The 17,845-nt window shown below is 36.0% G+C and overlaps 1 protein-coding gene across 2 annotated transcripts in view; it reads right to left on the reverse strand.

The window, feature by feature from the left end:
• The window catches only part of itgav (integrin, alpha V), a 30,541-nt gene extending 13,148 nt beyond the window's left edge, over positions 1-17,393 (reverse strand). For both annotated transcript variants that reach the window (XM_081369346.1, XM_081369347.1), the window contains exons 1-16: positions 16,944-17,393; positions 16,441-16,577; positions 13,602-13,693; positions 11,906-12,020; positions 11,512-11,573; positions 11,068-11,113; positions 8,949-9,071; positions 8,678-8,722; positions 8,252-8,295; positions 8,099-8,155; positions 7,670-7,722; positions 5,851-6,056; positions 5,393-5,584; positions 5,198-5,243; positions 4,280-4,387; positions 2,646-2,701 (exon numbers count right to left, since the gene is read on the reverse strand). In XM_081369346.1, the coding sequence (XP_081225472.1) occupies positions 2,646-2,701; positions 4,280-4,387; positions 5,198-5,243; positions 5,393-5,584; positions 5,851-6,056; positions 7,670-7,722; positions 8,099-8,155; positions 8,252-8,295; positions 8,678-8,722; positions 8,949-9,071; positions 11,068-11,113; positions 11,512-11,573; positions 11,906-12,020; positions 13,602-13,693; positions 16,441-16,577; positions 16,944-17,110 (1,549 nt within the window). In that variant the 5' untranslated portion in view covers positions 17,111-17,393. The remainder of the gene's footprint in view (positions 1-2,645; positions 2,702-4,279; positions 4,388-5,197; positions 5,244-5,392; positions 5,585-5,850; positions 6,057-7,669; positions 7,723-8,098; positions 8,156-8,251; positions 8,296-8,677; positions 8,723-8,948; positions 9,072-11,067; positions 11,114-11,511; positions 11,574-11,905; positions 12,021-13,601; positions 13,694-16,440; positions 16,578-16,943) is intronic.
• Between the last annotated feature and the right edge of the window lie 452 nt (positions 17,394-17,845).

Raw genomic sequence — 17,845 nt, forward strand, 5'->3', positions numbered from 1 at the left:
TTGGGCTGGCACCAATGATTATTTCGGTAAATGAGTAATCGGTCGATTATTTTGACGATTAATCAGATCCTTTTTTGTGGCAATAAAAATAGACCTAGACTTAAAATATGTATAATAACAATAACGCAATAATAATAATACGTTCAAATAAAAAAAATCTAAAGCAAGTAACCATATGGTTTTATTGAACAACACTGTTAAAATACATCTTGTAATATACATACATAAAAAACATAAAAAAAATCAACTTATGTATGTTACGTATTAACAAATGCCTGCAGAGGGCACCAAATGATCTGGTGATTGTAGTTACACTTTACAGCATGATAAAATTCTTGTTTAATATTGGCCAAACAACATTTCATCAAGAACATGTGGACATCAAAACTCAGAGCAAGGGTTTAAACTTTCATCTTGAAACTACGATGCACAACAATTAGCATATTTGGAAACATATTGATGTATTTGTCTGTGTTGGGATAGGCTTATAAATGATTTGTGTTACAAATCTAGTAAAATGGCACACACTGCGTTCCCAGATGAATGTTATAAGCAACCCAAACTCACAGCATATGCAGAGATGGAGTTTGTTACCGTATGCTGAGATGCGCTCCACGCAAGTACTTGATCACAGGAACGTTACGTTGCTATATCATGTTTTTAAAATGGATTTAATATATAATGCAGCCATTTAAAAATCTACGGGGCTCCATTCCAAAGTGCTACTTTTCTATTGTTTTTCTATGTAAAAATGCGCTAGACTGATGTGTAGGCTATAACCGTTGCGCTCGCATCTTGCGTGTTTTTTTCAGCGTCTCACGCATGACACGGCATTCTCAAAACGTGGTGCTCAAGTTAAAATAAGGTCAACTTTTTTTTTTTAAAACACGTCTCGTTTTTTCCACATTCCACTGACCGCGTCTTGCGTTTTTCAAAGCAAAAACGTGCTCTGTGTGAACGAGCCCAAATAATGTGGTTCATGGATTCTTGTTCGTGGAATACGTCACTTCCTAAGTACTGAGTACTCGAATTTAATTGAGGAATCATGACAACCATATTTGAATATATTTTAAAATGCAATATGTTCCTGTGATGTAGTGCTGGGCGGTTTACCGGTTCATACCGAATACCGGTGTTTATTTTTGTTACGATATGAATTTTTAATATACCGCAATACCGGTGTATGTCGCTTTAATCGGAACGCGGCGCTGCGCGACACAGTCTCACCCCTCATTTACAACACACGTCTGCGGCGCATTACAGCTGCGACAAGGTTTTATTCCGTCCTCCACGCGGTGCGTCAAAATAGACTAGGCGCCTATATTTAGCGAAGCGGCGCGGAGAGCCGGAAGCTTCGATCTGAAACACAAGCATTGACTAGAATGGGCACGAGACGTGTGGGGGTGAGAGTGTCTTTTTTCTCGCGGCGCGCGTGTTTTTATACTGTATTAACGTATCTGAAGTGAACTGACGGTCTTTAGAAAAGTTTCTTTGTTATTACGATTGAATCTTTCTTTATCTTTCCTGATAAAGCAGTGTTTATGAGCGTTGCTGCTTTGTGTACAGCCGTTAGTTACCGGGGAAACCACTGTTTCTGCCGCTCCTAAAGCGCGTCCTGCTGGCACCTCTTTGTAAACAGCCTTGCAAACCTGTATTATTAATATTAGTGTGGATTTTTTCTATAATATTCACTCATGACAATAAAATAGGGCATTATAAGTAAATCTACTGCAGTATTTCCTCTCTCACTCAGTAGAAAATGTGGTTAACACCCATCATGCTTGAAAAAAAAAAAAACCGGTAAAAACCGTGAAACCGGTATAATTTAGAAAAAAATCGTGATGTTGATTTTTGGTCAAACCGCCCAGCACTACTGTGATGGCAAAGCTGAATTTTCAGCATCCATTACACCATTTCTTATAATTATCAATGTTGAAAACAGTTGTGCTGCTTAAAATTGTTGTGCAAAGTTATTTATTGTTTGATGAATAGAAAGTTCTAAAAGAACAGCATTTAGTTGAAATATAAATATTTAGAAGTTTTTTGCACATTATAAATGTCTTTACTGTCTCTTTTGATCAATTTAATGTGTCCTTGCTGAATAATAAAAAAAAAAAACCTGACCTCAAACTTTTGAACAGTAGTGCATTTACCTCAAATCAAAACAACTGACACACAGTTTGTGATTTTCAACTGTAAGCAGCAGATCCATTTATAGCAAGCCTAGCACCGTACACATCCGCACCTAAACTTGCATAACGGCAGCCATTAGCTCAACCAGAGCATAGGAGAACTTCAAAGCACACAGAGAAATAATGAATTGGAATCATGGTCTGTGGTCTCTGAACAGTGGGCTGCAGGTCTGGTAGCCATTACACCCCAGACTGTGAGATCCATGTGAAGGCTTTGTGAGCACCGGACGCTGGGCTTTTAATGGCTCTGTACCGTATGTCCGGCTCCAAACACTCTGATGCCTGACACTTCGAGCTCTAGTTTCCCCCCGCAGCGATGCTCATAACACACACCGCAACAGCAGGACTCTGTTTACAGCTGCCATGTGCTTATGCTACTTGCAATAATAGGTTCCATTGCCCTGAATATTATATGTTTCTATAATTTGCATTTATGAAAATATAAGTACTTACGAAGGGAAGACTCCGCCCCTTTTCCATTTGCCTTCAGACAGTATTTCACAGTGAAGCTAAGGGAAAGATTTAGAGTAGAATTGTGTTAATGCACATTGTTTTCATGATATTCTCAATGCATAATAGTCAAGGCATATAACTTGAAGATTTGAATAACTATACATTTCTATTTAAGTAATCATTTCTTTAAACAGCTGCATCTAAACAAGAACATTCTAGCTACGTGTTTAAAAAAAAAACAGGAAAAAGGTTGAGTTTAGTGATATATCCCTCAGACGGTCCACGGTCATTTCTGACCGAAACATTTTCTGTTTTGAATTTCTAAAAATCACAGCTTCATCGGAATGTTATGAAACTTGGTGACTTTTATGGCATTAGGTATGTGAATAAAAAAAAAATTGAGGTCATGATCCGAGCATGCTAAGTGGTCGTAAAAAAAATAGTGACGATTTTGGTCTTCGGTCAGAAATGACCGACCCATAGGAAATGAATGGGAAATTGACAAAAAAAAAAAATTCTCCGAATTTTTGTGTGTACAATCTACAAATCGGCCTCAATCCTAAAAAAAAGTATACCGCTGTAAAGGGGTGACACTCTACAACATCAAGAGTACAAAAAAGACACACCCACCCACACACACACACATACACACACACTTTTATACACATAAACACCAATAAATTTTGATTACAAAAATTTTTTAAAAATCACAGCTTCATTGGAATGTTACGAAACTGTGACATGTATGGTGGGTGACATGTATGGCATTAGGTATGTGCACACACAAAAAAATTGAGGTCATGATTCAAGCATGCTAAGTGGTCGTAAAAAAAATAGTCACACTTGTGGTCTTCGGTCAAAAATGACCCCCATAAAAAATGAATGGGAAATTGAAAAAAAAAAAAAAAAAATAAAAAAAAATAATAATATTATTTTACAAAAAGTGTTATAATTGAATGAATTGCATTTTTTGTTACAAATTCTGTACAAAAAAAAAAAAAAAGTAAATGTGTCCATAAACAGCTGGGGAATTCACATGCCTCTCCATAGAGAACTGTATAGATGCCATCTAGTGGTTACACCATGCTTTTACGCTTTCTCTCCATACTCTCGCCAGATGGTGCTAATCTGCTTCAAACATTTTTTTTGAAGGCCTAGACTCTATATTAAACTAAAATACTGCATAAATAAAAAATAAAAAAATACATATATTTATATAATTTTTTTTATTAATATCAATGGAAAAAATAGACCATAAATATTGCATAAATATTAATAAATTCAATAAAATGATCTCAAAATACAAAATTAAAAAGAATAAATATTATAGAACAAAAATAAATTGCATTGGTTTTACTGGGATGGAGGAAGTTTCATTTTTAGGCCTCCGGTCACTTCTGACCGGGAAGGCCCAGGATGTGACTCCGAAACGAAGACCGTCTGAGGGATATTAGGGATATTTAAAATATTTTGACTATGATTTTGCAGGTGATGTGATACGATTTGAATACGAAGATGATTTTAATGCACTTTTATTTGGGCATTATGTTTACATCATTCACAAAACATTTCGCATCTAAATGGCTACGATGGCTGTTTGGTTGAAATTGTTTGATGAAAAATTCTCGACCCACCAGGAAACTGTGGTGGTTGTTCCAGGCAGGGTGCAGCTTTTGTCTTCAGGGTTCAGGATCTGTGGGCTGATATCCAGAGTGGTGTTCACACTGATGACGGGACGAGCCCTGACAACACAAAACAAGCAGGTATCATCAGTCTGCCATTTTAGACTGGCTCCTTATAGTGTAAGATGGCAGACAATCCCAGACAAATCATGAAAACATTGCAGTTTAGTTTTAAAGGATAATTTTAGTTTAGCTTTACATGACTCCCTGAGAATTAAACAGACTATTTTTGTTGCTGTATCTTTAAGAGTTCTATATGTTAAAGTCCTCTGTTATGATTGGCTATCCACCCTGCATATAAATTACTGCCTAATTCACAAACCCATTCATGATGGCAGATTACGCTTCAAATACTAAAGCAGCATTTGTATTAAAATGTGGGTGGTAATATTACTATGTTTGTTCATGTTTGTGACATCAATACTGTAATTCTGAATCACCCATTTTTGGAGCTTAGTATGCATTAATGGCCTGGGTGGATTGGGAAGGGAGTTTTATAATTGTAAATATCAGAGTATGATTCTGCTACCCCTTTGACCGCTGTTTATCATTATTCAGAGTTTATTTTTGCAACAGTGATGCCTTATACAGGCTTATTATGTATATGCATATACAGTATATATGGCTTATTATGTGTAGTACGGAGCCAATCAATGTCTGGTGGTCTCCCATGTACAAATATAGATAATGGGAAATGTTCCACTGTTATTTTCTTTTAATTCAGGCCGTAATTGCCTTCACTACTTGCACATAAACCAAATTAAATGCTGCTGAATTAAATGAGACCACCTGCAATAGCTTATCCGTCCTGATCATAAAATTCTATCAAACGCACGTGTGATTTCAAAGTGCAGAATAAGCATACTGTACCTGTACAGAACAGCTTTGTCAGCTCCAAACACCCCCACAATCAGGTCTACAAAAGGACAGAGAGTGGGAGAAAGAGAATGAGAAGAGTAAACGAGAGGAAGTAACTTTGAATTTAGGTGACAGGATCGTATCAGTTGTGAAACACTACAGAAGATGAGTGAATGTGTAAAACAGCAATGAGTGTTGAAATCTAACCAGGGTATCCGTTCTGATCAACATCTGTGCCTCCGTGCATGGCGTAACCAAAGCTAGAAGGCATGGAAGCAGACGCCCATGTTCCTTCTAGAACCTGAGAGGCCACAGGATTCGGCCCTGTGGGACGCCCGTTATGGATGTACACCAGGCCGCGGTGGAATTGCCCACCATATGGGGCAGCAATAGCCACATCTGAGAAAATACAGAAGGATTAAATATAAAACCGGTCTGGTTATTGAGTAAATGCCATGGGCAGGATTGGTTTTATATATGCTAGTACAGCCATTGCTCAAAAATCTAATGAGTCATGCTTACTGTTGCACAATGAGGCAAGGAAGACAATGTCAACATCTTATGACCATGACCACAAATGACTATGTATGTTCTGTCTTGTCTGATGTTGCACACAACATAGCACACAAATACAAAGAATAAAATGAGAAGAGTCAAAAAAGTACCATTATATCCATCCATATTGAGGTCTCCCACACTGCAGATTGAGCTTCCATATCGAGCATAGATCTCAGAGCCAGTGAGTTTGATGACACTGTTGAAGGTGAAGCCACCTTTTCCTAGGTAGACATAGACCTCACCAACCTCCCTCTGTTTCCCATCTAAGCCACGGTCCATGAACAGAGGAGCCCCCACCAACAAATCCATCTTCCTGCAGGGGAACATAAAAGGGTTTATCCTAATGGAAAAGATCACAGCTAGTTCACCAGCAGGGAAATTCATGTTGAAAATAATCGCTGAATATGTCACAGAAGTGATCGTAATAAGCGCACAGTACTGAAACAGATAAGCTGATCAAAATCAATCTTTTTGCTCACTATAAAAACAGGGCCTTTCTGAACACAAAAAATGGTCAAGTTCAGTCACAGAGCAACTTATCAGGAAGCTTTATCTTCACTGTTGCACAACGTTCCGATTTTAGTTAGGCCTAATTTTTTGGGAGATATTGCCAGAGAATGACATGTAACAAATTCAATTCACTCATGAATCTCTGTTCATTCAATGCCACTCCAAATCTCGTTCAGACTCAAAACACTGGCATAATTCAGAAAAGCATACTACTGCCATTTCTACTTTTTTCTAAAAAGATATAGCAGAAATAGTAAGAATATTTGCCTACACTAAAGTCAGTCTTTGGAGACAGGGGAAAAAAGCCACCAAAAGCAGTTGTATGCTTCATTTGGGAAGACACTTAAAGAATAAAATTATATGAGTGCTAGAAAGTGAACAAGAATGGTATGTTCACTTGAATGATTCATTCAAAAACACAGTTTCTTTCATGAACCACTAACAGAGCAGATCCAAATAGTGACATCCTCCAAGTAAGAACGACTCAAACTGAATAAGGTAGCATAATGCATTAAGCATATTATTTTTGATGTTATATTATATTTTTTAATAAAAAAAAAAATCTAAACTTACGTTTAAGTCAATTATACTAAAACTAACTAAAATTAGTGCTGTCAATTGATTAAATTACTTTAAAGATTTAATTATAATTAAAAAAAAACAATTCATAAAAGATTCCTGAAATATGACTATTTAATTTCATGTCAAAATGCATTTAGTTTCTAAAGAAAAAGAAAACTAAATAGGAAGAAAATTAAAATTTTCAAACAAAGTCTTACTAAACTAAATAAAAAACTAAAATGTACAGAAAAACTAAAGCTATAGAACACTTAAACTAAAACAATCACAGTTTTCACACTATCTAAACAAAATCAATAGCTCAAAACTATAATAACCCTGTGTTGTGGGTTTCCCCCACAATATATATATCCTATAACTTAATGCATCAAGATTTAGGGGAAGATATTATTATCTTTACCCTTGAAGGGACAATAATGGGCTGGTGTGTTTTGGTCTAATGTCTTTTAGACCTCACAGACTTTCATTGAATGGACACAAACAGTTGAAACATATCTTTTTTTTTGTTATACAGGTTTGGAACAACATGAGGACATTTTACATTTTTGAACGAACTGTCCCTTTAATGTCTGTGAGCCTGATTTCTCTAAGGCCAGGTTAAGAGTGCTTTTGACTCACACAAACTGAATTCAGCAGTCAGTTTTGAACACATTTTCATGGCCAAGACATACCAGTTGAAAAACACTTATTTAAAGCATCCATTAGTCCATGAATGGACTTTGTTGAAGGAATAGATTGTCAAAGAGCTTAAAAGAAGCTTGTGTAGAAATCTTCAACCTCCCTTCAGTGAGGAAAACATTAAACAGCAGTTTTCAAACAGTTTATAGCATCACTTACCTGTCATTATTGATGTCAACGGCTACTACAGAATAACCGAAGTAAGCAGCCATCTAATGTGGACAGAAAAAAAAAGAAATAATTATTCTTAATTATTATTATGGCTGGTTTTGGTGGTGCCGCCTACAGTATATAGATTAATTTTTTGAGCTTGGACTCATAAATCTCTGTTAAACCATGTGTTGACTTTTGCTTTATTAACTGTTGATGTATCACAACTGCAGCTTCTCTCGCTCTTGAGTGCTGGCGACACTGCTGTCAATAGCTTCCAGATGTGGGAGTGGATTTAGGACATGAACTCTCCGCTCGTAAACAAATGTTGAACATAACTGTGCCATGACCACAAGATTGGGCATGTCATGTGACCTGCGGGCTGCTCACAGGCAAGACTGCTCGTATAAGAGGTGTCAACATTTTTGTAACACTCACCTGTGTGCCCGTGAAATTATACATAGACTCCATGTTCTTCCCATTGAAAATGTTGACCTAACAAGACAAAACCAGACAAAGCTGCTTCAAGCAGGGTTGCATCACTTTATAGTTTTTTGTCAGATTCCTGACAAAAAATAGTATTAAACTCACATAACCGAGAGCCTTCTCCCCTCTAGGAACTCCTGTGACATAATCTAGGGAGGAAGGAAGAATTAAAAATGAGTTGGACACAACAATGCTTTCATTCAGCAATGAAGCTTCTTGATCCATTTACATAGAAAAATCTGATTTAAGCCATTCCCATAATGCACTACTTCAGTTTGCAATGCAATGGGGCTGGTATTTAGAGCAGGTCAGAACAGCTCAATCAAGACAGACAACTCATGGCTGTGGGCTGCTTAAAACTGCACTACCATTCAAATGTTTGCCATCAATAAGATATTGTTCATGTTTTTGAAAAATCTCTTATGCTCACTAAGGCTCAAATTTGCTAAAAAAAATAAAAATAAAATAAAAATAAAATAAAATACAGTAATATTGTCATTTCAAAAAATGAAACATATTGAAATGTCTTACCATCTTCACCATCCTCATTAAAATCACCAACAGCCACAGAGTAACCTAAGACAGAATTAAACGATGACATAAAAATCTACACTGCATTTCTGCTTGTTTGCTTTGTACATTCTGATCACTGCAACTCAAAGCACACAAACATTCATTACATGTGCAACCCAAAATTATATTGAGCTCCTGATTTACAGGTAACAGTGCAAATATAAATCACCACGAGAAAATAATTACAACTTCGAAAAGACAATAAAACAAAAGATGCAAAAAGGCTTACCCAAATAACTGTCATCATACTGAGCCCCGGCTGACTTGGTTGATAACTGGTTACTGTAAGGAGTAAAAAACTCCTTATTGTATCTACTGATGACCTCAGTGACGTCATCTGAGATCAGCTGACCTGGAAAAAGAAGGGGGAAAAAACAGTTAGGAGAACACAAGAAGCAAAAGTTTTTTTTTTTTATCCCAATAGGAAAAGTGTGCAAGCAACAGATGTCTTGAACCTGCATGTGATGTTAAGCAAAACAGAAAGAAGCAGTGCTAATATATGCATACATGTAAACGTTAAAAGCAAAAACAGTCGACAAAAAGTAAAATCATGTAATATTATTTTTAATATGGTTGTATGTGCATTTTGTTGGTCTTTTTATGGTCTGTAATCTTTACAGACTTTCAGTGTTAGGGAATAACTAACTACAAGTCATGATGTTACTTTCAGGTTGTGTTGTACACACACTAGCTCGGTTCTCTTGTTCTAGTTCGGTTCTCTAAATAATACATTTAGTCCTGGTTCGCTTACCATCTGTCATTTTTACGTATGAACCTAAAGATAAAAAAAAAAAAAAGAATTTTGCGATGGAACGTACCAAATATCCAAAACAAGGCTGTGCACTGGGCTAAATGCCCTCGTTGTATGTGCGTACGTACATGTGATGGCATTTTGACCAGCTGAGAACTTGTGAAGAGCTTATAAGATGTGTAAAGGAGTCACATAAACGAAGATCTGCTGCAAGAAGAGGGTGTTTCTGATGCCTGTACCGAACTGTAATGGACAACGAAACTCCTATGACGAGAAAAACCATGCCTTTGGATTCTGTCCTTTTTAGGGTCACATTTGGTGACATCACGTCCAGTTTTTGGTTCGTTTAGATGTCTTCAAATGTGATGGTCCTGGTCCGTGTTGCATTAATATTTCTGTCGAACCACACCAGAGTTCGATTGGCAGAGTTCTCACTTTCGAATGAAACGCACTAACAGAGCAAGAGCCAAGTGTGAACACACCATCAGTAGTGGAATAGGAGCTCAGTTTGTTCAAACAATGTAGCCTAGCTTTTTTAAGCAACTGTCTATCTTTTTAACAAGACCAGATTTAACAGAACAGCATGTCAATCCCAAAAAATTCATCACATTATACTGCTCACACAGCCTTACAACTGAACGAGCTGATGCAATAAAGAGTGACGCAAACACACTTTCCTCAAATGGCCTCTCAAGTTCATTACAGTGAATCAGTTCCTTCAATCCATTCATTTAAATGTACCACTAGAAATCTATGAAATATACATATACATTTGAGTAAGCACTTCCCAAAAGTCCCTCACATAAGTTACTCTTTTCTTAGCAAAATAATTTAGTTTCTGCTTAAAACTACTTTTTAAATCTCCACAACTCACAAGTTATTTAATTAAAAAGTTATAATTATCACTTTTCTAACACTTAAGACTTACTTCAAGTCTAACCAAGGTTAGCTTAAGTTACTATCAATCACACCATCAGATTCACATTTGTGAAAGCATTTTACTCTCAGCAGGGAGTATAATTATCATACCATTACAAAAGAGACACTCAGCAGAAAAACTAAACACCGTAACAAAAAAAACACAAAACACCTTTAAAATGAACTTTTAAAAACGATCACCACAGGTCATGAAATTCATGGAAGATGTGTTTAAAGGCTTTTCTGGGCAGGGTTCCTAAAATAACCCCACCCTATGAGGTCATAACAGATCTGCGACTCAGTAAACAAGCATTTCAACATCACACAGCACAACACAAAACATTTCAATGAAACCACAGCCTCATCTCCCTGCAGTAGACAGCATATGATTCTGCATTATTTATTGACTTCAAAACAGCTCCCTCTCTTCCGAGCAGCATTTCTCTCACAGGCGGGGACCCGACACACATTTGTAAATTTTAACAAGTATTGTTGAGGTTGCGCAAACATTCCCTGGCCTATTTTGTGTCAATGCTATATCTGAACTTGCCCTTGGAAGCAAGACACAGCAGACATTCTCTGAGTCACCAAAAAGTCCTGACAGAGCACATTGTTGTTTCCCCTTTCAGTGCCTTTCAGTGTCAAATTCACAGAAGGATAATACAATAAAACGGTTTACCTTGCCAATAAAAGCTTCCTGGTCCTCCAATAACAACACGGTTCTTCTGATGGAGAAAAAAAAAGTGTTTTGGTACATTCGGCACAAGTTTGGCCAATAATGGGAAATACAATAAACAAACAGCAGGGTAAAAGCGGCATATCAAAATTTACAAAATTTAAGTGGCAAGAAAAGCACCAGCACACTTTTTGAATAAAACATTTCAGAAAAATAAATGTGTTAGGTCAAAAATGATAAAATCAGATATAGTGGGGTTTGATATTAATTGTTTATTTGTTTATATTTATATATTCCACATAATTCCATTGAAATTTGCTCCCTTATATATTTGTACATTTATTTTTTACATTTTCTATAATATATTTTATATATATATATATATATAATGTAAAAAACATGAACAAATATATATGGGAGCAAATTTCTGAGGAAAAAAAAAAATACCTTCACAAAATCAGCACTGAAACCTGCTTGACAAAATCCTTGTCCCTCAGGTGAGTTTGATTCTGATGAAGAAAGAAATACTCAAAGTCATTAAGGTTTTCACAACTAGATATAGTTTTGAGGAAGTATCAACATGAAGGAAAGGTGAGAAAGAGGAAGACAAACTTCAGACAGCGGAACTGTCATGACCATATGACGACTGGCACATCAACTTTGAATAGCGTGTTAACTCAGACATGTCTTGAAACCATATATGTGTAGGAAATAATACACAACACAAGTATGATATCCCATAAATCTAAGTCAAGACATTTCTGAGGGAGGATATTAGATATGACCCAATAAGGGCATGAGCAGTCTGAGGTGAGGTAAAGAGCTGTGTTCAAGTACATACTAGAGCGACAGGGCGAATATTCCACAATGCTATTGCCCTTCTTCAGGTAACATGTCCCGACAGGCTCTCTTTCTGAGAATCCATACGTGCTCCACTGGTAGAGAGGAGCACATGCCTGAGGAGAGAGAAAATCAGTACATGAGTAGGAATTATGTTCTTCGAAACCATATGCTGAGAAATATCTGCTCACATATTACAGCAAGACTTAATTTAAACATTTATTTTTAGTGCCATATCAGCATTGAAAGTCAAGATCAAAGTACTATTAAATAAAAGAAGCGGCTTCTTACAACAATACAATAAAGAATATTTAATCTGACTTGTTTGAAACTAGGATTTTCTTTAATATAGAATCATGTTTATAATATACAACAGGGCTTAACAATAAGGACATCCCAGGGTCAACGTAAACAGGGTTCCTTCCTACAAATTTTCAATTTCAAAATTACATACTTTTTTAGACTCAAATTTCCAAATCTCTGTAGATTTTCAGACCATACTTAACATAAATGGTTCACACAGCATTTAATTTGGTATATACATAGTACGATCATCTGTAAAGATTTTCTCAGGCTTTTTTTTATTGGTTTGATATGTGACAAGTGATGATATGAGCTTACATGACGAAATGCATATATTCACCTGACACATCGCTTTGATACTGTAATCGTGGTTTGATACTGCACGATCAAAAAACTGTATCGTACAGTCTGATTTAGATGATCATTTGCTCTTTTATCTGCTCCTGTCTGAGTGGCACACGCACGTTCATGTGAAGTTCAAAACAGTTTTGCGTAATGGAAATGTGCGCCTTGAAAAAAAAAGGTGTGATATTTTGCTGCTAATATAAATATGACAGACGAGTTTGTGTTACAATTGTGCAAATGACTTGAGATTCCTCCTGATTCCTGATTGATTCTCCTGAGATTATGGAAGCATAAGTAAAAGTAGATTAAAATTTAACAAATAATTAAATATTAGCATTGCTCTTTATAAATTTACAGCTATCATAAAGTTACATAACAGCTTTCATTCATATATATATATATATATATGTATATATATATATATATATATATATATATATATATATGACACAGAGACATATATAAAGTATGTATAAATTCAATAATATATATACACACACATATATTATGTAAACACAAACTTTTATGTTAGACGCGATTAGTCGCAATCAATCGATTTGACAGCACTAAGATATATATATATATACATATACATATATAAGATAAAAAACTACATATATATATGTATGTGTATATATATATATATACACACATATATATATATACATATATATATATATATATATATATACACATATATACACATACACACATATATATATATATATATACACATATATACACATACACACATATACATACATATATATATATATATATATATATATATATATATATATATACACACATATACATATATATATATATATATATATATATATATACACACATATACATATATATATATATATATATATATATATATATATATATATATATATATATACACACATATACATATATATATATATATATATATATATATATATATATATATATATATATATATATATATATATATATATATATATATATATAGTTTTTTATCTTATTTCAGAACAAATTTCTACACGTGCACCCTGACTCACCAGAATATGGTCCCCAGAGGAACGCACAGTGGCCCCAAACCATTGATTCGACTTGAACTCCATTTGCTTTCCATCAGGATTCTTCCTGTCATCTGTGACAGGAACGACAGAGGAAGGGGCAATGGGGGAGGAAGAGATATGAAGGAGGGAGGAAAAATGAGTTAGTCAGTTAATTAGATTCATCAGACTGTCATCATGTCCTTTGTAGTAGACTACACTGCTCTTCCAATCTCTACAATCTCATCCACTGGCGTGTTCATCTAATTCCAGCTGATTTCAAAAGGACTGATACGACAGAAGCATTTGAGTTCATAGATCAAAAAGTTGAGCTGATATGCAATGTCGCACTCTCTCATCCTCTTCATTACCAAACCATCTGAAGTTCAATCCAAGGTCATGAACATGGACAGCTGAATCTATTCATGACATAATCAAATTAGCAAAACAACTTCATAAACACACACAAGGCAAGGAATATTTGTAGAACATGGTGAATAAAAAAAGCTTCAGCAGAAAGGTCAGTGATTTACTGGTGTTCTTCGGTCACTTCTGACTGAAAATCTTTCTGTTTGGAATTTTTACACAGCTTCATCAGAATGGTACAGAACTTCTCTAAAAAAAAAACTCTACCTTGTGGTCTTCGGTCAAAAGTGACCTACCATATAGAAAATGAATGGGAAATCGACAAAAGCACAAAAAAAACAGAGAATTGTACAATCTACAAATCGGCCACAATGCAGAAAAAAGTGCTCAGCAATGAAGGGGTGAAACTCTAAAACATCAAGAGGGCAAAACACTCACACACACTTATATACACACACACACATCAATGAATTGGTGTGACTGTAATAGAACAAATATGTAAAATAAAATCAATAATTCAACCGCAATGCAGAAAAAAGTGGACAGCAAGCAAGGGGTTACACTCTAGAACAGTGGTTCTCAACCTTTTTTTGGGCCGGCGCCCCCTCTCTATTATCCAGGTTGAATCTAAACCTACCCCTAAACCTACTCATCACAGAAAACTTTCTGCATTTTTACATTTTCATAAAAACATAACTTAGTATGATTTATAAGCTGTTATCTTCATGGGGACCAAAAATGTCCTCACAAGGACAAGGATTTCAGATATTGCCATCTTTGTGGGGACATTTTGTCCCCATAATGTAGGGTTTAGCAGGCCACACACACACACATATATATATATAGCCAAGAAAGATATCCCTTCCCTGCGGCCTTGGTTCATGTCAGCCACAGTCTCAGCCTCAGGAAGCCACAGCTGCTCATCAGTCTGTGCTACTGAGCTGGGAATTTCCCAGTGTTTCTCATGGTCAACACAGTCATACAGCTGGTCAACAACACCCAGGCTTTACTAGAATTAAGCACTTAATTATTGCCAAACAGCACAAACGGGGAGTTGACAGTACAAAGGCCCAATGGAAACAGTTGTGTAACCATACAATTCAGCATTAATTTTTTTACATCCACACAGTGTTTTCCATCTCATTCTTCTGACATTTCTCTCCAATCTAGATTGTGCCTGCTCCTCAAACAGCCAGCTCGCCATTCACAGAAAAAACATGTCAGGACACAGTTATGCTTTGGCAGTTATTTAACAGAAGAATGTTGAAGCTTCTTGCATGCAGTACTAGTTATTGAGTAACAAATATAAACACTACGCTAGTGCAGTAAGTGCACAAAGGAGGTCTTGGAGGTCAATGGAAAATATGGTGGCCCCAAAAATATGCAGACACTTACAGTATACTTACAGCTTGGTAGCAACAAAGGCCCTATAAGACTGTTATTCTATAGTCTTTGGCAGTAACCACAGTCCATTTAACGGTAAGCTATGTCTTAGTTTGGCATTTACTAAAACTTAAATATATATTTGTAAAATATTTTTACAAAAAAAAAATCCCCAAATCTATTTGGTTTGGTATTTAAATAGTACAAATACATACTAAATCTACATTGGCATTACAAAAAATCTAATTCCATTTGGCTTGGTATTTAATACAAATAAATAAATACATAAATAAAAAATATATTATAAATATACATAAAATATATCACTAAATATTATTAGGCTATATACTCCAAACTTGTCTGCTTACTCTGCCATAGATGTTTAAAGCTACTCTATACATGGTTCTTTTCCCAAGAACTTCTTTAAGGGTGAAAATAACACATAGAGGAGTAGTTCAGTTGTTGGTGAGAACTCTAAACACACTGAGATAATCCAAGTGAAGATCTTTTTGTTTGTCTGGTAGTTCCTCTTGAAGCAATCTAGCTTGGCTGGCAGGGTAAATCAGGCAAGACTAGTCTATAACCACCACTGAATACCAATGAGATCTGGCACAAGAAACGGTGCCTATACTCAAGTACACATATACGCCTGAACAAAGTACGGTTAGTGTGAAGATTGTTTGTGTACATCTGCAATCTAGTTAGTAGGCCAGCACATGAATAGTAAATAAACTCCATTGTCTGTTGCAGGACACTGCAAAGCATGTGAATTCAAAACACTTTGTAATAACAATCGCACAATCCTAGACGAGCCTTGAAACGACCCCAGGCTCTATCTCCTGTTATCCCCCCCCCCCCCCCCCCACCCCCCACCCCCCACCTATTGAAAATATTTAGAGCAAAGCTGATATATGACCCAATAAATCATTAAAGAGCCACAGGCTACTCAGAAGTTCCTATAATAACTCTGACAAACCCTACTTCTTTCACTAGCATGCAATGTGAATCAATACACAACAAAAAGTTTTAAATACCAGCATGGAGGAGCAAAGATTAAACTATGATGGCTGGAAACACAGTGTATGCGTCTTACCAGTGCTGTCAAATTCAATCTGTGTGCATGTGCCACTTTTTTGCCAAGGACAGCTGAAGACAGCGCCCCTCTCAGTGACTACCGATGGGGTTTGATCAGATGTGTTTGCCCTGGGTGCACCAACCAGTATGCTTAATCTGGAATCAGAGGGAAAATGTGTTTTTAATGATTTGTTATGTTAAATACACTAAAACACAGTTTTAAAATGTACATATTTTTTTTTTCTATTTAGCCTATATATAATAAATATGATTAATTATTATTAGCACACATACACACACATTATATATAGACTACACAATAGTTTACAATACAAATTAGCATTGTTATGTGTTAATACATGTTTCTTTCAGAATATCCATGCATCCTTGAGATTCATATCTTCCTCACAAAAATAAATATATAAAAAAACAATACAGTAGGCACATATGATATCCAAACAAGTTTGTCTGTAGATCGCCAGCTCACTGGGTTTACACACAACTTCATCTAACGTTACTCACTGTTTGTTATCAGGATTGAAGAAAGCCACAGAAAATCCAAAGTAACTTCCTGGTGGTCCAGAGAAAACTGAGGGTTTGCTAATGTCCAGATTAAAGGAAAGTGCTCGTTTGCAGTAAAAAAGAGCCACTAGAGCCCAAAGCCCCCAGCAGATGAGATGTTTGCCCATGTTTTGTGTCTCTGTGGAGTATGAGAGTAGATGGAGATCTCGCTGTATGTGGGTGGGTGTCTTGATCAGCAGTTATGATCGCCACTGATTCCGCACTCCATAACAACACGCAACACTCAAACTAACAAGTCACGGAAATGTCCGTTACATTATTGCAGGCGGGCCGCTAGGAATAAAGCTCATTCGTTTCCAGCCTGTCCAGTAAAATGGAAGCAAAAGTGTAAAGTAGGACACAGGGACAATGATGTATTCCAGCTCGGATGGAGCCGTGGGATGTCCCACTGAACAGGAAGTGAAAATTAACCAACCTACTAAAACGTCACGGTGACGTCACGAGAAACTTCCGCGCAGCGGGCATCGTCTGCATGACTTAAATGGGCATGAACTGGTAAACATTCAAAATGCCATAAAATCTTTGTGATTCCAGGGAAGAGTAATTCATTGTTTTAATAAAGGCGTGTGCTTTATTAGGAACTAGTTAAACAGCGCCACCATGTATTAAGAACGCACGGCACAAATGTATAACATTATCTGTATTCAATACAGTCAACATAAACAAATATATGTGTATATTAATTTAGAGATACATTTTACGTAATGTAATAACTAAAATGAACCTATCATTGCACTAGTATACGCAAAAATATATAACATGCGAACAAAAGCTGTCAGTTTTTTTATCTGTAAGCTGTAACACTTTATCCACAAGGTCCAGATCTGTGACAATTACAAATG

The sequence above is a fragment of the Scardinius erythrophthalmus genome (assembly GCF_964197995.2).
Source record: "Scardinius erythrophthalmus genome assembly, chromosome: 6".
In the NCBI taxonomy this organism is placed as follows: domain Eukaryota; kingdom Metazoa; phylum Chordata; class Actinopteri; order Cypriniformes; family Leuciscidae; genus Scardinius; species Scardinius erythrophthalmus.